The sequence below is a fragment of the Corythoichthys intestinalis genome, chromosome 9, assembly GCF_030265065.1.
Source record: "Corythoichthys intestinalis isolate RoL2023-P3 chromosome 9, ASM3026506v1, whole genome shotgun sequence".
NCBI lineage: Eukaryota > Metazoa > Chordata > Actinopteri > Syngnathiformes > Syngnathidae > Corythoichthys > Corythoichthys intestinalis.
In genome coordinates this window covers 2973995-3001481 of record NC_080403.1, presented here as the reverse complement: position 1 = coordinate 3001481, position 27487 = coordinate 2973995, and the positions used below count along the sequence as shown (strand labels likewise).

The 27487-nt window shown below is 41.8% G+C and overlaps 1 protein-coding gene across 2 annotated transcripts in view; it reads left to right on the top strand.

Moving 5' to 3' along the window:
* megf6b (multiple EGF-like-domains 6b) overlaps positions 1 to 27487 on the top strand; it is a 212793-nt gene that overhangs the window by 135930 nt on the left and 49376 nt on the right. Inside the window, exons 1-2 of one of the 2 annotated variants that reach the window (XM_057846277.1) lie at positions 80 to 215; positions 6127 to 6249. In XM_057846277.1, coding sequence (XP_057702260.1) covers positions 83 to 215; positions 6127 to 6249 — 256 coding nt within the window. In that variant the 5' untranslated portion in view covers positions 80 to 82. Of the gene's footprint in view, positions 1 to 79; positions 216 to 6126; positions 6250 to 27487 lie in introns of those variants that run through there. The other variant, XM_057846276.1, reaches the window with a different exon arrangement.

The following is a 27487-nucleotide window of genomic DNA, read 5'->3' as shown; positions in this document are numbered from 1 at the left end:
TTAGCTCGTAAATTGGATTAATTGTACATTTATACACCTTCAGAGGAAATACCGCAACATGGTTTCAGCCTCAATGCAGTGGATGATCCTCCTGATGCTGTTGGCAATTGGGCCGTTTTTTGCATCCGCTGAAAACTACCCCTATGGTTTCTATAGGAGGCTTTGCTACAGGCCATATTGTTTCCATGGTTACCATGGCTACAACAGGGCTGCAGGTAAGTGAAGACCTACTGGCCAAATTCCAGATTGGGTGATTGGGGCAGTCTGGAAGTCTTCAGAAATTCTAACATGAGATGAATTTGCATTGAAAACATGGTTTCATCATTGAATATTTTCTTGAATTGCCGCAAGTATGGTTTAAATAATGATCAGATTTTTAAATCTTGGAAATACATCAAATGATATTCAGACAATTTTTTTCTTTTCTTCTGCACGTAATAAATAAAGAACTGACTAGCATGTTGTGTGTGCGGGCAGAGTGCTAACATGCCATCAACTCTTGTGGTTAGTGGATTAGTTTTTTTTCCCAAACCAAAGCACAGCGTGCAGCACGCATGGAAAAAGAAAAAAAAAAGTGCTGAAGTTACTTCTGCCAGCTGCTGCACATGGAGCGAAGCTGACGTTTGGCCGCAAAAAGACAAAGAAACACAAAGTTTAAAGACCCTTTTGTGCCCCACACACTGTATCACATGCGGGACATGAATAGAAGTAGACGGGTTCACGTAAAGGGATCGAACTTTGATCCCAGCGTTATTGCTGGAAACAAGCAAGATCTTATTCCTCTTTTTCTTGTGTGGTTATGATGAGCTGTGTTTTTATAGTCAGTAAAATCCAGCTGTTGAGTTTGTGAGATTAAAAACACACCTTATGTTTTTACGCAGATAGAAGGACAGTCCAACTTTTTTGGTAACTAATTTGCACAAGTTCACATATGTTTCATTCATATAAAAGTTTGAAGCAGAGTAGTTAGCATGTCTTGCCTCACAGTTCTGAGGTCACTGTTAAATCTCGGGCTGCAGCCTTCCTCTGTGGAGTTTGTATGTTCTCCACGTGCATGCATTGGTTTTCTCAGGTTCATGAGGACATATCCCAAAAACATGAATGGTAGGCTGATTAGACACACCAAATTCTCAATGTTTAGTGTAACTATACTGAGGCTTCAACTAACGATTACTTTTTATAATTGATTAATCGGACGAGTTATTAAACGATTAATTGATTTAATTGTATAAATGTCACTTTTTTCAATTACCTTTGCAATTTAAAGTGCCTGTGAGAGCATACAAAAATCTTAAATAGCATTATTATGTGAATTATAGACGATTCAACTATATACAACAATTTGGCAAAGCGCAAATGAAGAGAAATTAGTCTTTTATTTTGCCGTTTAGCTCCACCTGTCATTATAGTGCTCGAGCGTCCTCAGCTGAAGGATGACATCGGCAGGGTCACGATTTCATCTGATTTGGAATTCAGCCCATTGAGAGGGAATTATTCAGAACGAGGAAAATGCGACGAAGAGAGCAGCAAAATGTCATTGTTGCAATCTCTCTGCTCCAATATTTTTACAGAGTATTCTTTTTATTCTTGCTAAATAAATGGTATGGTCATGACAAATAACAGTCTTGTGCTAAATGGAATATGAAATATTAAAAATGCATTTAATCAGTACCACATTGCAAAATTACTCCATAATGGTCAAAACTGTCGACTTCTTGCACCTCCCAAACGATATGTTTTGCCACCGAAGTTAGTCCGGCTTTTGTCATTACTCTGCCGCAGCTTCGGAGAGCGTAAACAAACCACGAGGCGTGACAGCTGGCCGACATGCTAACCCGAACTGAGCAGCGTTTCCAAATCTTATTCTCGCCCATCGAAGCGAAAAATCACACAAATTACCCTGGGGTTGTCAATTGTCTTCACCAATCGGCAAACCACCCAACCCCCCCGCGGCGAGCAAGTTACAGCTCGCCGTTTCGTTGCTGCGGACAGGAGAGCTCGTTTGCCGGGGAAGCAGCTGAAGAATGACCGTCGAACAAACGTCAGAGGAGTGCGTAACTGCCCAACCAGAGGATAGTGGTCTATTGCCAGCACACACACATGGCAGAGGGGGCTAGAAGTCTGGACGATATGGAAAGCCGCACGAGCATAAGCCGAGTATAGCGCTCTCCCGGCGAGTACGCGAAGAGGACCGAGGGGGTTGTGCAACAAGCCGCCAGTCGTCGGCCGAGTGGCCTTCTCGGTGGACAAGGAGCATTGTCACCTAGAAAATGCAAGCCACCTACTTATTATATGTTATAAAACACGATGTTTACTCAGTTCCTCCTAAGTCGAATGGTCCCACAGTAGTCGGACTTGTTTTGGCCATTCTCCGCGGTGAACGGGAAGTTTTTGAAACCCAAAAAGGCTCACACGCTTCTCCCTGGTGCAGCAATAAAACCTTGCAGCACATTTGGCTGGCGTGATGCAAAAAGTAAACGAATTGATCCGCAAAATCAGCTGAATCCGCAGTCCATCTGCATGCTATAAAGCAATGCTGTATTGTGAGATGCTTACCCGGGTGATGTCACATTTCGCATTCCTCCTCAATTAAGGAAGTCACTCATTTTCTTGGCGCTGAATTTAAAAAATTGAATATGTAAACCTATCGCTTCCACACACATCCAAGCGGTCCATTTCATTTTGGAGCATAAAATATCGTGTGAAATAGGAAATAAACATGCTTTTTGCTGTCATAGGCACTTGAAATTGTTTGAGGCATGTTGTAAGTAACAATGAAGACAAAATAGATGACTATTTCCTTCAATATAATACCTTAATACAGCTTCCTCACTTAAGTGTAATCTACACTTTGAAAGTTTTAAGTAAAAAAAAACGGTTTAAAGTTTTTAATAAATGTTCTGAGTATAAAACATAAAAATAATTTCTTAGTACCCAAATCAAACAAAAGTTCTGTTAATTCAAATAGAAAAAATAATGCTGCTGATTGACATTTTTTTTCATGTGGACAAAGCGCTGATATTAATTGTGTCAATTACTCTTTTTTTTTTTTTTTTTTTTTTTCTTAATCAAAGTTGTTCATAAATACAATCCAAATCCAATTTCCAAGCACACTCTCTTGTATGACCCTTTACTTTGATGGGAGTTTGTGTTGAAAGGAGACTCAAAGCTGTTATATATGAATGGGTTTATGAGTGTGGTGTATTTATAAAAAGAAATTAGACAACTTTGCTGTCTAACAGTAACTCAAGTGCTAATATGATTCTCCAAAAGACAATACAAACGGACACTTAAGATACTGATTAGTCTAGTCGCTAATTAGCTTAGCGCTCGGTGTTAAGTTGTAACGTCTCATCAACAAAGAATACAAACAATGCAACTGGCTTCTTTTACTCACCTCCGGCGGAGGCACACTGCTTCTAAAAACACAAAAGACAATCTAACTCATGACACTTCGTAATATTATTGATTTAGCAACCCCACCAGAGTGTTGCATTGATCTCTCTCTCTCTTCCTCTACTCACTGGCACAGGTACGCAACCTTATATTACACACAAACAAGTACCGCAACAGGACTGCTCATACCTTCCGGCAAAAATTGATTATCAAATTGGTTGGCAACTAATTTATTTATTGATTTTAATCAATTAGTTGTTGCAGCCTTAATCTATATGTACCCTGCTATTGGCTGGCGACCAGTTCAGGGTGTACTCTGCCTTCTGTCCATAGATACCTGGGATAGGCTCCAGCACCCCCGTGGCCTCGTGAAGATAAGCGGTACAAATACTTAATGAATTGAATAAGAGTGTGACAGTGTTTGACCTGCAACCAGTCTACGGTGTCCCACCCTTCTGTCCGTTGTTGGATGGAATATGCTCCAGCACCTTAGCAACCCTCATGGTGATAGACTGTACTGATAATGAATGAACGTTTAGCTCAGTAGGGTACAGATCCAAGTCTGATGTGCGGGATGTAGAAAGTGGGTGCAGCAGTCTTGCCAAAATGCAAGCATGCAGTGGTAGAATGTAACAGAGTAAAGGTTCTTCGTTACTGCACTTAAGTACATTTTTATGTATCTGTGCTATGCTTAAGTACAAATAAGTCCTTTACTTAAGTACAAATAAGATGGTAATTTTACTTCACTACATTTTACAGCATGTATCTGTACTTTTTACTCCACTACTTTTCAAATTGTCGTCTGCATTACACGTTACTGTTTGTTTTCTTTTTTGTCCTCAATGTGAAATGCCTCCGACGCAATCGATAAACCTCGTGCAACTATACCGTAACTGAGCACTAGAGGCAGCAACACGAGTACAAGCAAGATTAGGCATAAACAAGATTATGACCAATAAAAACCACCCCCGTTTTGTACAGCAGGTGGCGGTATGCACCTGGGTTTTGCTTGCAATCCGCCATTAGGCTAAGTTTTTGAGTTTTTATTTTAGCATCGGGGAAAAAAAAAAAAACTTTTACTTTTTACTTGTAAGTTTTAAAGCAAGTGCTTTTGTACTTTTACTTCAGTACATTTGTTCTTAGATACATGTACTTTTACTTAAGTAATTTTTTGCACCTGAATCTGTAGTTTTACTTTTAAAAAATTTAGTACTTCATCCACCACTGAGTACCGCACAATCTGCCGGACCTGTTATATAACTTGCCCACTGATGTAAGAAGACTGAAGACTGAAAAAAATGCTTCACCAAAATTAATGTCCAAATGTGATATAATGCCCTCTAGATGCAATGTGGATTTTTATCAACGTGTTTGTTATTTTCAATATGATTAATGAACAAACTCTTACCCGCAGCAATGTTGACATTAAGGGTTTGCATTGTGAAGTTGTTTGTGCCATGCTTTGAAAACAAACACATAATAATTGAAAAATCGCCCATTTTTGAGCGTCGTCAGCGTGTTTACAGATATCCGCAACTAAGTGATTTTCCATAAATGGACTACAGTAAATAAGGGTTAGAAGTCCGTTAAGTTGATCCATACTTCATAGAGTGTCTGGATGTGAGTTGTGGCCAACAGCAGCTCCTGTGTGAGTAAATGTGTGAAAAGTCTTCAGCATTAGTAAGTTAAAAAAAAAAATCCTTGTAAAAGCAGTCTTACATACTGTATTGGGCATTTCCCCAATATGCAAGTTAATATGTTCAACAGAGGAAATCTGCAACTTGTAGGACAGATGAAAAAAATACCTACAATGATAAATGTTTAAATTAATATACCTCGAGAACGGGGCATTGGCTTTTGTGTTGGTGCTTCAGTGCACCTAATGTGACCGCAGCATGTCCTCCTGTGCACTGTGTGACCATAAAGACAGAAACATGCAGTGCAAGTGCTCGATGAGGTCCAGATGCTCTTGTCCACTCGCCACATTGTCCCACACAGTGTGACAAAAACACTCTTCCATCCAATTTTTTTTCACCACTTTGCCTCTGCACTAGGCAGTAATCGACACCAGATTACTAATAAAAATGAATACAATTAAATGTAAGGTTACATTGATTTCCACCTCTGAATTCTTCATATAGTTTGTGGTTAAAAATAAGCTCCTGGTGGTAGCAACTATAGTAATATTTTGTGTTACCGGTGTTTAAGATTTGAACCCTTTTCGCTCAGATTGTTTGGTTAAATTTTCTCTGAATTTAGTTTTGTGACAGTGAGCTGGAGGTCAATCTGACTTGACTTTCAATTTATCTGCCTCTGACCTTTAATTCAAGACATGTTTAGGAAACAAATTGCGGTCTTGTTTGGCTCACTGCTACTTCCCCCACATGAAAAACAACAATTCATTTATTTTCCCCCGATATCCTGGTGTGGCTACAGTGAATGTGCATACTTCCATGAATTGGTTTTGCCCACACAGGGAAAGTATTTAAATGTACAGTAATTGCTACCATATGGGGGGTTTGTTGTGCTTAATTTGCATCACAGTTACTTGCTTACGTAGCCTGCTCATTCATCATTTCCTCGACTCCCAAACTCTGCCGTACTCCATCCGCCCAGCCCGGCGGCTCAACTGGAATTTAGTTTGCCTAATGACAGGTTTTAGTCACATTGTGCTGATCTTGATTCCGTCTTTTCCCTTCCAAAATTCACCCTCATATTTCTTCCTTGCAGATATTGATGAATGTCAGGTCCACAATGGCGGCTGCCAGCACAGATGTGTTAACACCAGAGGCTCCTACTACTGCGAATGCCAGATAGGATCCCGCTTACATGTCGATGGTCGCACCTGCCTTCGTAAGTACATCCCGTGTAGATGTCAGGGGTGTCACTAGACCTAATACAATACTGGGGCACAGCCAGGCACTGGCTAGCGTGCAAAAAAAAAAAAAAAAATAGCACAAAATTTCAGAAATAGCGCTTTAAACTATATATAATTTAATTTAAATTACAGTAATTTTTGGACTATAAGCGGCTACTTTTTTTCTTTCATTTTGATACCTGTGGCTTATAGTCCAGTGCGGCTTATTTGTTGATTTTTTTTTTTTTAAGTAACACTTTATTTGACAGTGGCGTCATAAGACTGTCATAAGACCGTCTAAATTATGACATGACACTATCATGGGCATTACTGAATGCTTATGTTATTAAGTGTCATTTGGCAAATTATGTCACTAACTCAATTTATGTCCATCTTGGATCTCTTACATCCATTCAAAAGTGAGCTCAATGACATCTGTTATAAGCATTCATGAATGCTCAGGACAGAGACGTGTCATAATTATGATTGTGTAATGACAGTCTTATGGCACCACTGTCAAATAAAGTGTTAGCAAATACCATAACTAGCAATTGATGAAACAACTGGAACAGTAACTGAAGAAATATTTAGCACAGAACATGATTTTTGATTGTTATTTACAGTGCCTTGCAAAAGTATTCGGCCCTCTTGAACCTTGCAACCTTTCGCCACATTTCAGGCTTCAAACATAAAGATATAAGATTTTAATTTTTTGTCAAGAATCAACAACAAGTGGGACACAATCGTGAAGTGGAACAACATTTATTGGATAATTTAAACTTTTTTAACAAATAAAAAACTGAAAAGTGGGGCGTGCAATATTATTCGGCCCCTTTACTTTCAGTGCAGCAAACTCACTCCAGAAGTTCAGTGAGGATCTCTGAATGATCCAATGTTGTCCTAAATGACCAATGATGATAAATAGAATCCTACTGTGTGTAATCAAGTCACCGTATAAATGCACCTGCTCTGTGATAGTCTCAGGGTTCTGTTTAAAGTGCAGAGAGCATTATGAAAACCAAGGAACACACCAGCCAGGTCTGAGATACTGTTGTGGAGAAGTTTAAAGCCGGATTTGGATACAAAAAGATTTCCCAAGCTTTAAACATCTCAAGGAGCACTGTGCAAGCCATCATATTGAAATGGAAGGAGCATCAGACCACTGCAAATCTACCAAGACCCGGCCGTCCTTCCAAACTTTCTTCTCAAACAAGGAGAAAACTGATCAGAGATGCAGCCAAGAGGCCCATGATCACTCTGGATGAACTGCAGAGATCTACAGCTGAGGTGGGAGAGTCTGTCCATAGGACAACAATCAGTCGTACACTGCACAAATCTGGCCTTTATGGAAGAGTGGCAAGAAGAAAGCCATTTCTCAAAGATATCCATAAAAAGTCTCATGTGGAAGAAGGTGCTCTGGTCAGATGAAACCAAAATTGAACTTTTTGGCCACAATGCAAAACGATATGTTTGGCGTAAAAGCAACACAGCTCATCACCCTGAACACACCATCCCCACTGTCAAACATGGTGGTGGCAGCATCATGGTTTGGGCCTGCTTTTCTTCAGCAGGGACAGGGAAGATGGCTAAAATTGACGGGAAGATGGATGCAGCCAAATACAGGAACATTCTGGAAGAAAACCTGTTGGTATCTGCACAAGACCTGAGACTGGGACAGAGATTTATCTTCCAACAGGGCAATGATCCAAAACATAAAGCCAAATCTACAATGGAATGGTTAAAAAATAAACATATCCAGGTGTTAGAATGGCCAAGTCAAAGTCCAGACCTGAATCCAATCGAGAATCTGTGGAAAGAGCTGAAGACTGCTGTTCACAAACACTCTCCATCCAACCTCACTGAGCTCGAGCTGTTTTGCAAGGAAGAATGGGCAAGAATGTCAGTCTCTCGATGTGCAAAACTGATAGAAACATACCCCAAGCGACTTGCAGCTGTAATTGGAGCAAAAGGCGGCGCTACAAAGTATTAACGCAAGGGGGCCGAATAATATTGCTTTTCAGTTTTTTATTTGTTAAAAAAAGTTTAAATTATCCAATAAATTTTGTTCCACTTCACGATTGTGTCCCACTTGGTGTTGATTCTTGACAAAAAATTAAAACTTTATATCTTTATGTTTGAAGCCTGAAATGTGGCGAGGTTCAAGGGGGCCGAATACTTTTGCAAGGCACTGTACATCTGTGGCGCTGCAGTGCATGCTAAGAGGCATGTTGGATGACAACAGTGTTGACAGCAGGTGGCAGAAGAGGTTGATTGTCTCCCCCAAGGAAGCAGTGATGGCCAAATGAAGCTTCTTGAAGCAATAAAGCTTTGCAGCCAATTGGTTCAAAGCTTCATGGTGCTTCATTTGGTCTTATGAGAGTCGTATGATGCCGCTGTCAAATAAAGTTTTACCGGTTAATATCTTTTGGTGTAAATATCCCATCATACAGTGAGGACGGCTGCGGCTTATAGTCCAGTGCGGCTTATCTATGAACAATTGCTGTTTTCGTCCCAAATTTGGTGGGCTGCGGCTTATAGTCAGGTGCGCCCTATAGTGTGAAAATTAGGGTATTCTCACCATTCCTTTTGACCAAAGTCACTTGACCAAAATAGAAGTTTCTGTAAAAAAAACAAGATTTTTTTTTCTGTTTTTCAGCCATCAGTATTCAAAATCAAAATTGGGACATCCCTTGTTGACAGTCAATTCACCTCTGCTCATGCTCATCAACCTTCTCTCCTTTATCTCTGCTGCTCTACCATGTCTGGTTAGAAATGGGGATATATCACTGTAACTGTTGTACAATTATTCATTGTAGGAAGGTTGTCACCTAAAAGTGGTTCATAGTAGAACTACCAAGGGTGGATCAGTTGATACAAATCATTTTTGAATCCAGAGAAAGGTCATCTGACTCTAATCAGCATATCTTTTGTGAGCATTGAGGTCCTCATTAGTTATTCCCATTCACACTCACAAAACCACAGAGTTTGGATTGCTCCAATTAGCATCTTGAGGGCTTGCAGGGCAGGGCTGCCTTGGCTTTGTTGGACAGTGGACCACTCAGTCAGGCAATCGGGCGGACAACCTTTTTACATATTCCAAAAGCTGCAGTTTGCCTACACTTCCTTTTTATACAAGGTACAGTGTAGCTAATTTTTCAGACAGAGAGCGATTGAGACAGTTGTTCCTTTGTGGCGTTTTCATGTCGGACACTTCTTCTCAGTAATTTGACCATATTAACACTAGAAGTCCCATGGGTGTCCCATTTTAGGACATCCTGGGATCATCCCTAAGACTGTCCCACTTTGGGACAGAGTGTAGCCTTTGTTTTGTAAATGGGGCCATTACTGATGCACCGAGGAAGGACACGTTGGCCGCATCCCATTTCAATTTTTCTCCCCCTACCCCTTGGCCCTTCAAAAGGAGCAATAAGGGGTAGGGCTTGAGACGTCAGCCCTACGAATTGGGACACCCCTTCACACTCAGGTACGTCATAAGTCCGTTCGGCCAGTTGTTACATAACCAAAAGCGACGATAAAAAGTGCACTAAGTGCACTTGTGCGTTTAGCAAAACTGAAAAACAAAACAAATATTACACATGAAGAAACACAATGAACAATGAACTGACATTACAATTAGTGGTGTCCTTTTATTATTTATTACAACCCTAATTAGTGCACACTTGTAACTAACGGAAGGGTCCACAACACATGCACATAGATGTGGAGCACTAGTTCAGTTTAATTTAATTTGGTTTCAAATTAAATGTAATATTTACACCATTGTATGAAACCTGAATGATAGTTTGTTTCTGAACCAAGAGTGGTATTTACTAATCTTGCATATTTGTTTCCAGCAATTTCATGTGAGGTGCTTTTCTTTTTACCACTGTTGCTTGGTGTGCTTAGTTGTAGTATTTCTAAATATATATATGTGTATTAATGTATATCCACAGAAAATTGTTAATTGATCTTTTCAAAAATGTTTTTTAACATGTATAGGGTATTCAAACAAAAACATCCAAATAAAATAGAATTATTAAAATACTATTATTATTTGGTGTCTGTTATTATCTTATAATTTGTAAGGATTAAAAATTGCTGAATTGTTTGATGACTTTTCTTTCTTAAAACATACTTACATACCTAATTTAAATCGAGTTCACATAGTTTCATTCCTTTTCAGGCATGACAGTTGCCTGGTTTCTTACCATTATTGAAGATAATGCCTATTCAAGACACGAGCCAGAGATGATCCATGCCTTTGAGCATTATGGTGTAAGTGGGGTATAAAGTCAAAACTAGACACCGCTTGGCAGCTGCAAATTACCTCTACTTTAGCCATACTTAAATTGAGCAATACACTTATCACGGTTTCGAGAAACATGAATCAAAGGATTTTTGTTTTTTTTTACTGCTTTTTCTTAAATATCAGTAGTAATGAATTTGGACACGAGAAGATTATAGCTGGTCTCAACCAGTTTTGACAGAAAGTCCAACCACTCTGAGACCGAGACAAAACCTAGAGCTTTTGTATGCTAAATCTAGACTAGTGCAGGTCTGTGCTAAGGGAAGGGGTGTTTTGGAACAGGTTTTGGTCATTTCGTGTACAGGAGCAAGAGGCGGGATGTGTCAGTTATAGGCGCAAGGGTTAGAGTCCTCTGTCGTAACGACGGAAGTCCGTCAGCTGTGGGCGCTAGAGGTCAATCACGAGATTGATGCAGATCAACTGTGGAAATGGGGTCAGGGTTGCTAGTAAATTCTCTTTAGAGAATAGTATAGCCCTATGATTAATTTCACAAGCATTAGTGATTGTTAGTCTGTGTCGTATACTGGTCTTGTCATATTTTTGTATATTGGAAAGTTTGTTGTGCTCAAAACAAAACATGCATACAAAAACACACATGAACCTAGGATAAAAAAACAAAACAAAACACTAAAATCAGAAAAAAATCGCAAAAACATACAAAAAAAAAAAAACATGGAAAATGCGAAAAACTGCACCAAAAGGGGGAAAAAAATCTGTAAAAACAAAAAGAGAGAGAAACATGGAAAAAAAAACTGAAAAAAAAACAACTGAAAAAACTGCAGAAAAATATGCCAAAACCAACAGACAACAACAAAAAAATGCCCCCCCCCCCAAATTTGGCAATCTGTGAAAAACTGCAAAAAATATACAAAAAAACGCACCCCCCTCCCCCCAAAAAAACTAAAAAAAAAAAAAACATAAGGACGCAAATGGAAAACAGAAAATGATCCCCCCCAAATTTAAAAATGACACAAAACGATTACCCCAAAAAAAGATATATATTTTATAGTTTAGTTTTAGTTGAATGTGGGCGTTCATTCATGCCATCCCAGTCATCAATTGATTGGACATCTAGCGCCGTCAATAGCAGCCAAAAGTTATCAATAAAGTGACCCGAAATACCGTAAAATTTCTAGGACCCATGAGAGAGCAAAGAATCCCCCCAAACTCTCCAGAAATTGGATATTCTAGTTCTTAAAATACATTTACACTAAAAACTTCATTCTGCATGTCAATTTAATGAAAATAGATTTATTTATCTTAACTGAGGTAAGCGCCTCCAATACCACCTCAGCAATATCATATCCTCCAATGTTTTTCTAAAAAAGTTCAAATGATTTTCTTCACTTTAATCCATGTATGGGTGAACACCTCTGACTTTTTTTTTTTTTTTTACATAACTTAAAAGGATTATTTACATTCCCTTTAAAGCACACTTTTCTTTGCTTTTCTTTGCGCTTGTCGATCTCTTGCCGATGGAAGGTGAAACTGCTTAACTCAGTGGAAGATTGACGCGTACAAGATATCAGTGTTGTGATCTGATGACTTTCTTTTTGTAACGAGAAATGTAACATGTTCGTTTTTCCAAATCAGTAATCTGATTAAAGTTATTTTCCTTTAGTGTCTGTGCGTTATTTTGTTATTGACTCATAATGTATGTAGAATAAAGAATATTGTAGTCATGTACGAAGAGGATTTTGAATAGAAAATGCAAGAAATGTTCCTGGCTGTTCGTTTCCATGGTAACTGCTCACAGCTACTTCCTGTTTTGGTCTCCTGTCACACGCGCTAAGTGTTTCGGGACTGAGAAAGGCATTTACCAGGCTGCCAGCGCTGGTGCACATTCGAGCCTTGTATTGAGATGTGCGAGGGAATGTTGATCTGTGTATATCCATGAATGAACGTGACCATTTTTCTGGTCCAAATTATCGCTGATACACTCCAGGTAATTAGGACTCCCTTCATGCGCGGCTGTTTCGTAGCTTTGCCGTTGCAATGACAAGCAGTCATCGCTCTGATTGAGTGTAAAATGCTTAGTTGCTGCCACGTTTTGTGGCCAAATTGATCGCGTGTGTGTACGCCGTACTTCCGGGTTGTGCGTGTGCATCCGCACCCGCCCGCACGTTTGTTTTAATTGCACTGTGCAATTCATTCGTGTGTTGATTTTTATTTATTTATTCATTAATGTGCAGTCAATTTGCATTGTTTAACATTGGCACTGATATGCTGTTAGCCCTAGTGATGGGACGAAATGAGCCGAGGTTCCGAAGCTTGTGTCGAGTAATGGGAGGGGGGTTTCCACGAAGCTTGTAGCGAGGCGCGCTTCATTTCGGCAAAACCCGGAAATGATGACGTGGGAAGCCTCGCCGGCGGCCGGCTGAATCTCGTGAGTGCTTCGGAAGTGATCCAACGTTTGACGCACATTGCAAAAACAGGACAGACTACGGTATAAATTGGTTGCAAAACGCAATGGCGATCGCCTGTTATCTCACAATTTGTGGATTTCGGGCTCCTGTACTTGTTACATCTGTGCGCAACAGTGCAACCAGTGCAATCTTTTTTCGAGCCTTGTCCTTTGCTTGCGATGGAACCTGCGCGAAAAGAGCGATCCTCCCCTGTATGGGAACATTTTGATTTGATTGCTTTCAATAAGGTAAGGGAGAAAAACTACTTTAATATAAATGTGAGTGTGTGTGTGTACCTATCTGAACTAAACATCAACAGAATGAACAATCCATTAGTGTACTGGGAGGCACAAAAGAATACCTACCCAAATTTATATAAACTGGCACTCACATTTCTCTGCACCCCAGCTTCATCTGTGCCTTGTGAAAGAATATTTTCTAAAGCTGGTGAAATATTTTCCAAAAAAAAAGAAACTGTTTAAAGCCAGCCACTGTGGGAAAGCTATTATTTCTAAATAAAAATGAATAACAAATTACCCTTAGCACTTGTTGTATTTTGTTCACATACCAAATTACTAACACAAGCACATTCATATCTTTGTCTTAAGCAAATAGCCATTGAATTCTTAACAGTGTTGACCTCTTGGGCTTCTAGACCACTTGATGGCGCCATAGGGTAAATGAAGCACCATGAAGCTTTGCTACATGTGCAAACCAATTGGCTGCAAAGCTTCATTGCTTCATGAGGCTTCATTTGGCCATCACTAGTTAGCCCTAGCCTGAAATTCACAATTTTTGACAAAGGCTTAGTCTTTGAGGTAGCGGGGTTTATTTAGTCGGTGGAGTTGATTTCAACAGATTTCATGTAGTTTGTCAGTTATTTGTTAGTTTCAGGCCTCAGAGTGGCTAAACAAGCGCAAGTCAACGGTGGTTGAAATCAACTCCATCAACTAATTAAACCTCTGCTAACTCGAAGATTAAGCATTATGTGAAAAATTCTGATCTTTCCCCTTTAAATTCAATTTTTGGAAAGTCTGTTTTCATTCTTATGTTGAGGCAGCAAAGGGAGAAAAATTGGTCAAAAGTAACCAATATATAAACTTCATGATAACTCAGTTACTTTTATAATAAAGTAATCAGTAAAGTGACGAGGTTACTTTTTTGAGGCGTAATCAGTAATTAAATTACTTTTTCAAGTAATCTGTGACAACAATGCTTGATATTAAGAAGAACGAGCTGACCTAGCTGTTACCTTATAATGATTTAGATAGGGAACATTGAAATGGGTGCTTGGAGACTGCCTTCCACCTCGATCACTGTCATATCTGTCTTTGACCCCATCTATTTCTTTTCCATTTGTAATTCATTTCATCATATATATGTGTATATATATATATATGCCCAACTACACACTGACCCGACATTGGAGCCTGTGAAAGCAGATGTACTCACCAATATTTCATTATGTTGCCCGCAAACTTAAATAGATGTTTGAATTGCATTAAATCTCTAAATGGGAATGGAATCTGCAGACTAAACTTCATTTGTTGGCAGATGCCTTGAAAAGAATTCAAGCAGACGTTGGCCGTGAAATCACACAGCATGAAAGCGTCTGAATCACTTTAGCGTCCAGCTTCGCGAAGGGTTCCTGCTCACTGATGACAGCTGGATACAATCCATCTGCTCATGCACATTGTTAACTACAAAATTGGCTAGGAGAACACCTATGATCAGTGTTGAACCTAGCATTTTTCTTGAATTACACTTCTTAGAACAAACTCATTGGTTCCTAATAAAGACAGGATAAAAACCTGTCTCCACACTCTACAGACAGCAGCAGTCCCATCTCACATCACACACACAAGATCTGCATGGATGTTGGCGTCTTGAGAACTCCATAGCTGCCACCCCTTCGTCTCTGCGAGGCAAAAATGTCTGATTGCACCCATAATTAGTTTACGCGTGTAGAGCAAGCCCCAGGTGAAGCCCTTCTGTGAGACTTTGCAGACTGATCCGTTAAAGCTGTGCAGATGCCCTTCAAGAAAAAATGCTCAGTATGCTCACAAAAAAATTTGAACTTTTTTAATGTCTACAGGGTTTTTTCCCAGCAAAGTGTGATCACATGCAAGGCTGCTTAAAGGGCAAAGTATTCCAATCAGCAAAAGATCGGCCGTTGGAAAACTGAAACTGCAGATGTACTTGAATAAATTCCATCTCAGCTTTGCTTATCTTATCCAGTTCTGGATCTAACCGCTGAGGTCAGTCCAGTTCCATATGTGCAAAATGTTTAAACAGGAAAACTCTCTAAGGTTTGTCATCTACCTCTCACTGATGGATCTTGACTTGCTGCCCTCTACAGCATCATGGTCCAGCCTTGTGAGGTTATTGAGCTTGTCATGTTCGCAACCTCATCAGCTTATCAAGGTTTAGCTTATAGATGTGGGTAGTAACGCATTACATTTACTCCATTACATTTAGTTGAGTAACTTTTTGAGAAAAATGTACTTCTTAGAGTAACTTTACCATGCAATACTTTTTACTTTTACTTTAATTAATTTGTGAAGAAGAAACACTACTCTTACTCCGTTACTTTGGGCTACACTAAAGTCGTTACAGTTTTCCTCTTTGTTCAACATACTGAATTTATTTTTGCCAGAGATGCCGATAGTAGCTGTCTGAGTTTCACCAACGAGACTAGCAACAATAACCGCATGACTCCATTATACCAGTCAGAAGTGATAATGTTTTTCTCCAAGCAATTACTCACAATATTACTCATTACTTTAGTATTCTTTTCACCAAATATTATTTTTTTTACTTGTACTTGAGTAAATTTTTGGATGACTACTTTTTCTTTTACTTGAGTTGTATTATTATTTACCGTATTTTCCGGACTAAAAGTCGCTCTGGAGCATAAGTCGAACCAGCCATAAAATGCATAATAAAGAAGAAAAAAACATAAATAAGTCACACTGGAGTATAAGTCGCATTTTGTTTTTAGGTTATTGCCCCAACACCAAGAACAAACATGTTGCTTGAAATTTAAATGACAAACAATTAAAAAAAAAAAAAAGAATAGAGGCAACAACAGGCTTAACGGTATTGCTTATGTTACATGACACAACTGAGAACATGCCTGGTATGTTAATATAACATATTAAGATTTCAACTATAGCATAAATAACATGCTAACAACTTTATCAAAACCATCCAGGTAACTCAAAATACCTAAATAGCTAAAGTCCAATGAAATCTTCATCCTCAGTGTCGCTTTTTTTGTTTTCTTCATTTCAGTCAGAGTTTTCTCCGCTTTTCTTCAGTCCCTTAAAAGTTTCTCATTAACTCCAAACTTTCTTTCTGCACCTCTATTGCCGTTTTCGGCGACATACTTTATTACTTGTAGCTTGTACTTTGCTGAGTAGGATTTCCTTATCGGTGCCAGTTTGTTAAGCCCTTCTTCTTGTTTTTAAAAGTTACCGGCAATGCTGAAATTATCAACACAGGTCTAAAATAATATATGTTATCATGAAATCATGTACTGGTAATAATGTGTTACTAAAAACACACATAAGTCGCTCCAGTGTATAAATCATACCCTGCCAAAATATGAAAGAAAAAAAAAAAAGAGAAAAAAAAAATGCGACATATAGTCCGGAAAATACGGTACAAGTAACGTTACTCTTACTTGAGTAAGTAAATTCTCATGCCAACCTTCAATCCAGTCAAAAAGAAAACCTACTTTTGTACTTACCAGTGTTAATCTTACTTGAAAAAAGTAATTAGTTACAGTTACAAATTACTTCTCCCAAAAAGTAATCGAGTTAGTAACTCAGTTATCTCAATGTAAGAGTAATTAGTTACTCAGCAAAGTAATTCTGTTAAGTCTTTCACATCATATATGTTTATATTCACTGATTGCATTGAACTGCCATTTTCATTCCAAATAAAAAAACATAGGTCACACATTTTACTTTTTTTTTTTTTTTGTGTTAAATTTCACCTGTATGAGAGTGTAATGGTATGAAAACTTTCAAATGATGTGAGGAAAATAAGCCTGATTTTTTCCCCCTGTAGTATATACAGTAGATATATTTTTCAATATGCAGGTGAGGCTCAGAATCTCTTCCGTCTTCGATCTTTGCTCTAGTTTTTTTTATTTAAAAAAAAAATCACACAAGGTTTATGGATACCTCAGGTGATATAACATTCGATTAAAACCTTTGTTTTCAAAAACTACTAAAGAAACATTTTGAGGTGAAGTCCCTTTATTAAAAGAAATGGGGAGCTATCAAAAAATTGGTACACTTCTGGGGGACACTGGAGCACCCCTAGATTCAAACTAAAGTATATTAATATAGAAGTGATTTGGGAAAAAAATTAATGGAAAAAAAAATCTGATATCCAAGGGCCGATCCACATCTGAGGCATACTAGACTACCCCAAGACTGGTACCAAAGTACTTTCAAGAAATTCTGATGTGTGGTTTCATTTCACAGATTTTTTTTCCCATGTCAATTCATGTTAATGTCAGTGTTCCACTGAAATGGACCCATTCTTGGACAGCTCCCCAGTTTTTTCAATAAAAGGACTTGCACTCTGAAGCCACAGCGTTGCATTACCGCAATGAGGGATGGGTAGCTTCAGTTCATTGTTCCTTGTGGAGGCTGGCCTGACCACAGTGGTTTTGCAGGTTAGCAAGTTCACACAGTTTAATGTTGTGCTATATAATAACTTTGATACAGGTTTGACTTTCAGGAGCAAAATTAGTGATGTTCCCCCCATCTCCACAACATTGATGTCTTTTTACATTACTGACAGTGGCTGCTGCTGCTGGCTGAAAAAAAACTTCTAATATCCGTCCTCTTCGGCGAGTTTGGAGGAGCTGGCATATTGTCGACATTAATCTGTCGGGGCTGTGTGAGTGTGCGCGTGCAGGAGAGGATGGTCAAGTTATCATCAACACGTACGTTTGATTGGGAAAAAATGGACACACTCAGCAAGTGAAAAGGTTGCATCTATCTGTTTAGTCTGAACATAATGAAAATAATTCACTTAATAATGGTAGTATCTATTCTATCTTTACAACATTTGGGAAATCAATCGAGATTACCTATATAACTGAACTCATTGTATAATGCAAATCTTCTTTTCCTTTCGGCTTCTCCCTTCAGGGGTCACCACAGCGGATTGTTAGGGTTCTGATTGAGCAGGGGACCCAAGCGCAGAGATGACAGGCAAAACTGGCAGTGACAACACTTTATTGGCAGGTTTGGCGGAAGGTGTTGAAATAGTCAGGTGAGTCTTTGCGATAGATGAGCAGACGGGCAAGCAGGTGTTCAGGCAGGCAAGTATCGCAGGATCTAGGGAATAAAAGAAAAATTAGCTAAATGGTATTTTTCAGGTTTTTTGACTGAGGCTGGAGTCACCAACTCTTTGAGCTGTTGATCTGGCGATGAGGTGAGGCCAGGCACTGGTTTAAGTAGGCTGTTAACGACGATCACCTGCACCTGGTCAGAGGCTCACCCATCTGTCCAATCCTGCAATCAAGACGCGCACACTCCCCCCTCCCCCCCCCCACACACAAGGAGGCAGGGCTCAGGAGGCAGGATTCCTAACAGTACCCCCCCCTCCTACGGGCGCCACCCGGCGCACGAGACAGGCGACCAGGGTGCTGACGATGAAAGTCACGGATAAGCGACCGGCATAGCACATGGCGGGCAGGGACCCAGCTGCGCTCCTCAGGCCCGTATCCCTCCCAGTCCACTAAATACTGGAGACCCCGACCTCGCCGACGCACGTCCAGCAGCTTCCGGACGGAGAAGCAGGATGCCCGTCGATGAGCTGAGGAGGAGGAGGGGCCGGCACTGGAGCAGACAACGGACTGGATGAGACTGGCTTTACCTGAGACACATGGAATGTGGGGTGGACTGAGGGATGCAGGGAGCTTGAGGCGAACAGCGCATGGGTTTATCACTGCCGCAACCTCGTAGGGGCCCACGAATCGTGGTGATAGTTTTTTGGACTCTACTTTGAGTGGGAGGTTACGGGTGCTGAGCCAGACCCTCTGCCCGACGGTGTAAGATGGCGCTGGTATGCGTCGGCGATCAGCTTGCGTTTTGGAAGTTGAGGCCACACGGAGCAGGGCATCGCGAGCAGTCTTCCAGACCCTGGCACACTTGCGCATGTGGGTTTGCACCGATGGAACAGTGCATTCACTTTCCTGCGATGGAAACAAGGGGGGTTGGTATCCCACGGAGCATTGGAAGGGAGACATACCTGAGGAAGCGTTTGTTAACGTGTTATGCGCATACTCGACCCAGGCGAGATGTGAACACCAGGAAGATGGGTGTGAGCTGGACATACAGCGCAGGGCGGACTCTAGTTGTTGGTTGGCTCTCTCTGCTTGCCCGTTAGTCCGCGGATGGTATCCGGAGGACAGACTAACCTTGATGCCCAGGGCCGTACAGAAAGCCTTCCAAACCTGGGAGATGAACTCGGGGCCACGGTCAGAAACGATGTCGACAGGGATTCCATGTAGACGGATGACATGGTGTACCAACAGATCTGCTGTTTCTTTAGCGGATGGAAGCTTGGGTAGTGCTATGAAATGAGCAGTCTTTGAGAACCGGTCTATGACAGTGAGCACGACTGTGTTCCCCTTGGAAGGGGGGAGACCAGTGACAAAGTCCAGGGCTATGTGCGGCCATGGGCGTCCAGGAACAGGGAGTGGCTGGAGAAGGAGGAGGTTTTATTTCGTGCGCAAACTGTGCAGGCTGCCACGAAGGCTCTTGTGTTTCCTTCCATGGAGGGCCACCAAAACCGTCGCCTAATAAAGGCTAGGGTTCTGCGCATGCCAGGGTGACATGTCAGGGGTGTGGAGTGCCCCCTCTCTAGCACCTGGGCTCGGACCGAGTCGGGCACAAACAAACAGTTCCTGGGGCCACCTCCGGGGTCTGCCTGCTTTGCTTGGGCCCGCTTCACCACAGACTCTATTTCCCAATTGAGCGAAGCGACAAAACAGGTAGAGGGCAGAATGGGTTTCGGGTCTGGTATGTTGCAGCCTGGCGAAAACTGGCGGGACAGGGCGTCGGGCTTGACGTTCTGCGACCCTGGCGATAGGACAGGGTGAAGGAGAATCTGTCAAGATAAAAGGGCCCACCTGGCTTGCCTGGAGTTCAACCACTTCGCTGACTGGATGTATTCAAGGATTCAATGGTCAGTCCATACGATAAAAGGGTGCTCTGCCCCTTCCAGGTGGTGGCGCCATTCGTCCAGGCCGAGTTTCACTGCCAGGAGCTCCTTGTCGCCGATACTGTAGTTGCGCTCGACTGCAGTAAGTTTTCGGGAGAAGAAAGCACAGGGGTGTACCTTGTCGTCCCGTGAGTGCTGGGAAAGCACTGCGCCCACTCCCAGGTCTGAGGCGTCCACCTCGACAATGAACTGGCGAGATGGGTCGGGGTGACACAGGATTGGCGCGGAACTGAAACGCTTCTTGAGGTAACTGAATGCCGCCTCAGCTGCACTAGACCACTTGAATGGGGTAGATGGCGAGGTCAGGCCTGTGAGGGGGGCGGCCACCCGGCTGTAGTCTCTGATGAATCGCCTGTAGTAATTTGCGAAGCCCAAGAAGCGCTGCAGCCCTTTCCGCGTGGCAGGCCTGGGCCAATCAACTACAGCTGTCACCTTGGCAGGGTCCATCTTCAACTTCCCCTCGGTGACGACGAAACCGAGGAATGTTGTCTGGGAGACGTGGAATTCACACTTCTCTGGTTTGACATACAGCTGATTCTCAAGCAGTCTCTGGATGAAGGGGAGTAAAAGCAGACTCAATTAGGGGTAGCGGGTACCTGTTCTTGACAGTTATGGCGTTGAGGCCTCTGTAGTCCACACAGGGTCGCAGGGTCTTGTCCTTTTTGCCCACAAAGAAAAACCCAGCCCTCACCGGCGAAGAGGAGGGACGGATGATGCCGGCAGCCAAAGATTCGGTGATATATTCCTCCATAGCTTGCCGTTTATGGCGTGATATGTTGAACAAACGACCTACTGGCAGAGGCGCACCTGGCTTCAAGTCAATGGCACAGTCGTAGGGTCTATGGGGAGGCAGAGTCTTGGCACGTTTCTCGCTGAAAACAGGAGCAAGATCATGATAACAGACTGGGACAAGAGACAGATCTACTTGCTCGGGAGCTGGAGGTGAGGCTGCGACACCGGTAGCCGAACCCAGGCAGTTGTTGAGACAAAAGTCACTCCAGGCCGTTATGCTGCCCTCTCTCCAGTCAATATTGGGGTTGTGGGTCTTTAACCAAGGAAGGCCAAGAACTAAGGGCACTTGCAAATTCTCAAAAACATAAAATCTTGTTACCTCCCTGTGGTTACCAGAGAGTACTAGGGATAACGGGACAGTCACTTGGCAAACACAATACAATAGATGACCACTGAGGGCCCGAGCTTTGATTGGGGTGTCCAGAGGTCGCAGTGTAATTCCCATCTGGTCCACCAGGCTGCGGTCAATTAAATTGTCATCTGCACCAGAATCAACAAGAGCAAATAACGGCATAGACTGGTCCCTCCAATTAAGCATAGCAGATAGTTTTAAGCGAACGGTGGTTGTGGTGTGGTCACTACTCACCAGGCTGTCCCTATTGGGAGGGGAAGTGGCCCTCCTTCCCGACCGCAGTGGACAGGTGGCGAGAAAGTGATCATTTCCTCCGCAGTAAAGGCACAGATTGGCATTCCGGCGGCGCTCCCTCTCTTCACTGGAGAGCCGGGCGCGTCCCAGCTGCATCGGCTCGGGTCCCGCACCAGGGGACAACGCAGATGGGGAGTCATTAGTCCTATGGAGCGAGGGGGATAGAAGGCCGTGTGGCAGGGTGACCGACGAAGCCTGTGGCCCCTGGCGCCTCGAGCGCTCCCTGCGACGCTCACGGGGGCGACAATCAAACCGGATGGACAGGTCGACAAGCTGGTCGAGATTGGCGGGCTCGTCGCGGGCGGCCAACTCATCTTTGATTGAGTCATTGAGAGCACCCCGGAAGACCTCTTGGAGTGCCTCATCGTTAAAGTGGCTCTTCGCGGCAAGCGTCCTGAAGCGAACGGCAAACCACGCTGGCAGAGCCTTGCTGGAGCGACATGAGGCGCTTTGCTGCTTCCCTGCTACGCACTGGGTGATCGAATATCTTTTTCATTTCCCCTGTGAAAGCATCATAAGAGGAGCAGGTAGGAGAGCGCCCCTCCCACGTTGCCGTGGCCCATTCAAGTGCTGAGCCCCGAAGGCAGCCTGTAAGGTATGCTATTTTGGCCTCGTCAGAAGCATACATGTGGGGCTGCTGTTGGAAAACGAGCGCGCATTGCACCAGAAAGGCCCGGCATGTTCCTAGGTCACCATGATAAGGAGCCGGTGCCGGAACAAACGGCTCTCTGACGGCATAAGGGACTGTGTTATATGGCACGGCAGCAGACGGTGTGCGCTCGGAGTCCAGGAGGGAGGAAAGCCCAGTCTGGAGGCGAGTAAGGGTTTCGGCAAATACACGAACCTGACTCATTAGGGCTGTGATTGCTTCACCGTGCTGCTCCAGAAGGCCGTCCTGTGCAGCTACTCGACGGCGGAGCAGGCTGGTCTCTGCTGGGTCCATAACGTGGCCAGATCAAGCTGTTAGGGTTCTGATTGAGCAGGGGACCCAAGCGCAGAGATGACAGGCAAAACTGGCCGTGACAACACTTTATTGGCAGGTTTGGCGGAAGGTGTTGAAATAGTCAGGTGAGTCTTTGCGATAGATGAGCAGACGGGCAAGCAGGTGTTCAGGCAGGCAAGTATCGCAGGATCTAGGGAATAAAAGAAAAATTAGCTAAATGGTATTTTTCAGGTTTTTTGACTGAGGCTGGAGTCACCAACTCTTTGAGCTGAGTTGTTGATCTGGCGATGAGGTGAGGCCAGGCACTGGTTTAAGTAGGCTGTTAACGACGATCACCTGCACCTGGTCCCAGGCTCACCCATCTGTCCAATCCTGCAATCAAGACGCGCACACTCAAACACACAAACACACACACGCACACACACACACACACACACACACACACACACACACACACACACACACACACACACACAAGGAGGAGCAGGGCTCAGGAGGCAGGATTCCTAACACGGATTAGTTGTCTCCATCTAACCCTGTCCTCTGCATCCTCTGCTCACACACCAACTACCTTCATGTACTCATTAACTACATCCATACACCTCCTCTTTGGTCATCCTCTATATCTCCTGCCTGGCATATGGAAATTCAGCATCTTTTTGCCAGTATACTAACTATCTCTCCTCTGGACATGCCCAAACCATTTCAGTCTGGCCTCTCATAAGGTCGCTTAAAAAACTATTTGAGCATCCTCAGAAGTTCGTAGTGTTATGTCCCTACCGTCCCTATGCAAACCTATGCCCTTGTCTAAACATAAAACAAGGAATTAAGAATTGTGTATTCAGCTAAATGCTGGTTTCTTAACTCTCGCGCAATGATTGTGTCTTTCAGGCATTTGGTCATTCTAACGTTACATTTTCTGGTGTCAAAACTCACAGCCAAACAATACAATATTCCTATTTATATTGTTTGCCTTTTTTTCTTTTGGAAATTTTGATCTTTATGTTATCTTATGCAGGGCTGTCAGCAGACTTACAGGGGCCCGGGGACAGGAGACCATCATAGGGCCCCCCCCCACACCCCACCCCTGCCACCGGCTTGTCACAATAACATACGCAGTACTTTAACACTAGAAAACCCAACATTTTTTTAGCCTACTGGAAAGCCCAGAAGGGGATCAGATGATCCCCACAACTCTGGGTATCCACAATTAGCATCTGTATATGTGCAAATTAGTGTGTCATTGTCTCTGAAATAGGCCACTCAAGCACACAAGCAAACAACCTTACTCTAACCCACAAGGGTTGGTCAGTTTACACTGACTCTTGCCATGATAGTTTCAGTTATTATTTGAGAGTTTTATTTTTGAATATGGTTTTATTTTATTCATTCACTGCTCTGCCCATTTTTTCTCCTTCTCCTATAGCACACACAGGCAACTTTATGTATAAATTACTGCAATGAAATAAACAAACGCACAGACCATTGCAACGTGTATAAAGTTATAATGAATGAAATAATCAATACATTTGTGACGACAAACAAATCTCAAATGTTTTGGTCTCACAACCCAACCCAAGTGTGATCAGCTCTGCCATGTGGCTTTCTGAATGCAAAGTGCTAACTACGTCAAGGGGCGGGGGATGTGCTTATCTTGATGACCGAGCTCGTGTGAGCGAACGACAGTCGACTGGCGGGGTGGATTTGAACAGGAGCAGGAAATTATGGTGGCTGAGAGGTGTAAGGCGAAATGCAAAGTCTCAACACTTTGCAAATAAAAAAAAGCATGAACCCCAATTGCAAACGCTTTGCAAAAGAAAAAAAGCATGAATGCAAACCGCCACAACACGATCCCCAGTTCCTAAAGCGCGATTGAAAATTGGCAAAAGCACGAACCCTAATTGCCACAACACAACAGCAAATGGTTCGCAGCACGAATGGCTCAGAAGGCAAATGCAAAGACACAGCAGCAAAAATCCCGCAACAGAACAGCAAAATCCCACAACACGACGGCAAGAGGATGACCTGGAAGTACAAAAAAATTAAGATTAAAAAAAAAAAAAAAAAAAAGGACGACATATTGTATATTGCTGTATGTGCTATCTGACCAACTCTACGGACCTCTGTGAAGTTGGCCCCCTCCCCCCCATCAGACATATTTATATAAAAATGATGTCAATCGTTTGTACTGTAAAAGCTTTGTTAGTGCTGCTTTCGTTCTAGAGATATTTACAATTCTTTTTGGGTAAATCTGAGGTCAGCTAGCCCCCCATTTCAATTCAGAATTGTGTCTGTCATTTGTGCTAGTTTGTGCTGCAACGGTTTTGTAGATCAGTATTATGCTTTTATTGAGATATTAATTTTAAGTGGTGACGTCACTCGTAGCTTTTCCTTAGCTTAGCTCCCGTGGCTAATAGAGCATACCAACTCTCTCAATAACAGAGGTGTGTCCTAACAACTAACACGAACGTAGCACAAACGAATGGCAGCACTTCAGGACCATTTTGCAGTAAATGAGGGGCTTAGAGTGACGTCATCACTCAAAATTAATATCTAAAGCCCCCCAATTTACTGCGAAACGGACCCGAATTTGTTTGTGTTATGATCGTGCTTGTTAGGTAGGTAGCTAGGACACCCCTCTGTTATTGGGAGTTGGTATGCTGCATTAGTCGCGGGAGCCAAGCTAAGGAAAAGCTACGAGTGACGTAACCACTCGAAATTAATATCTGAATAAAAGCATAATACTGATCTACAAAACCATTGCAGCACAAACGATTGACACAATTGTTAATTGAAATGGGGGGCTAGCTGACCTCAGATTTACCTATATAAGAATTGTAAGTATCTCTACAACGAAAGCAGCTCAAACAAAACTTTTACAGCACAAACGATTGACATCATTTCTATATAAATTTGCGTCTGATGGGGGGGGGACTTCACAGAGGTCCGTACAGATAGTCACAAAGCACATATAGCAATATAAAAAGTGTCGTCCTTTTTTTTTTTTAACTTCCGGTCATCCTTTTGCCGAGTCCTTGCTGAGTGAGGCTGCTTTCGCTTTCGCTACTACTACTAGTCAGGCTACTTTCAGACACTTATTTCTTACTTGCCTACTGTAGGTTGATAAATTTGTAGGTAGATTTGTTTATTTCTTGGTCAAGCCAAAAAAAGTTCTTTCAATCAAAATATATATTTTCAATCGAGAAAAAAAAGTCACTTGAATGAAAGCAAAATGTGTTTGAACAAGTCAGGCTGCTGTTTCTTTACTTGCAACCAGCCATTAGCTGTGGAAGGGGGTTGGGCGTCAGGCTACTCTCAGACACTTTTTACCTGACAATAAACTGCTAAACCTCTGAGGATATTTTGACAGTATTTTAATACTTCTAATTTATTCGGATGTATTTGTTTGAATACCCTGTACATGTTAAAAAACAATTTTGAAAAGATCAGTTAACAATTTACTGTGGATATACATTGACATACATAGATATTCAGAAATACTACAACAAAGCACACCAAGCAACAGTGGTAACAAGAAAAACACCTCACATGAAATGGCTGGAAAAAAATATGCAAAACTAGTAAATACCACTCTTGGTTCAGAAACAAGCTATCATTCAGGCAACTTTTGCATTCAAACACAGTTTGCTTTCATCCAAGTGACTTTTATTTTCTATTGAAAATATATACTTAGATTGAAGGAACCTTTTTTTTGGATTGACTAAGACATACAAAAATCTACCACAAATTTATCAACCTACAGTAGGCAAGTAAGAAATAAGTGTCTGAAAGTAGCCTGACTAGTAGTAGTAGCGAAAGAGAAAGCAGCCTCACTCAGCAAGGTTTCGCCCAACCCCCCAGGTAAAGTAGCCTCACTGAGCCTGTTTCGCCCATCCCCCTCCTCAGCTAAAGTAGCCTGACTGAGCCTGTTTCGCCCCAACCCCCTCTTCAGCTAAAGTAGCCTGACTATCAGACACTTATTTCTTACTTGACACTAAACTGCTAAACTTCTGAGAATATTTTGATAACAGTATTTTAATAATTCTAATTCATTCGGATGTATTTGTTTGAATACCCTCTACATGTTAAAAAAACATTTTTGAAAAGATCAGTTATCAATTTACTGTGGATATACATTTATATTCATAGATATTTAGAAATACTACAACTAAGCACACCAAGCAACAGTGGTAACAAGAAAAACACCTCACATGAAATGGTTGGAAAAAAATATGCAAAACTAGTAAATACCACTCTTGGTTCAGAAACAAGCTATCATTCAGGCAACTTTTGCATTCAAACACATTTTGCTTTCATTCAAGTGACTTTTATTTTCTATCGAAAATATATACTTTGATTGAAGGAACCTTTTTTTGGGATTGACTAAGACATACACAAATCTACCTACAAATTTATCAACCTACAGTAGGCAAGTAAGAAATAAGTGTCTGAAAGTAGCCTGACTAATAGTAGTAGCGAAAGAGAAAGCAGCCTCACTCAGCAAGGTTTTGCCCAACCCCTCCTCAGCTAAAGTAGCCTGACTGAGCCTGTTTCACCCCAACCCCCTCTTCAGCTAAAGTAGCTTGACTATCAGACACTTATTTCTTACTTGACACTAACTGCTAAACTTCTGAGAATATTTTGATAAAAGTATTTTAATAATTCTAATTCATTCGGATGTATTTGTTTGAATACCCTCTACATGTTAAAAAAACATTTTTGAAAAGATCAATTAACAATTTACTGTGGATATACATTTATATTCATAGATATTTAGAAATACTACAACTAAGCACACCAAGCAACAGTGGTAACAAGAAAAACACCTCACATGAAATGGCTGGAAAAAAATATGCAAAACTAGTAAATACCACTCTTGGTTCAGAAACAA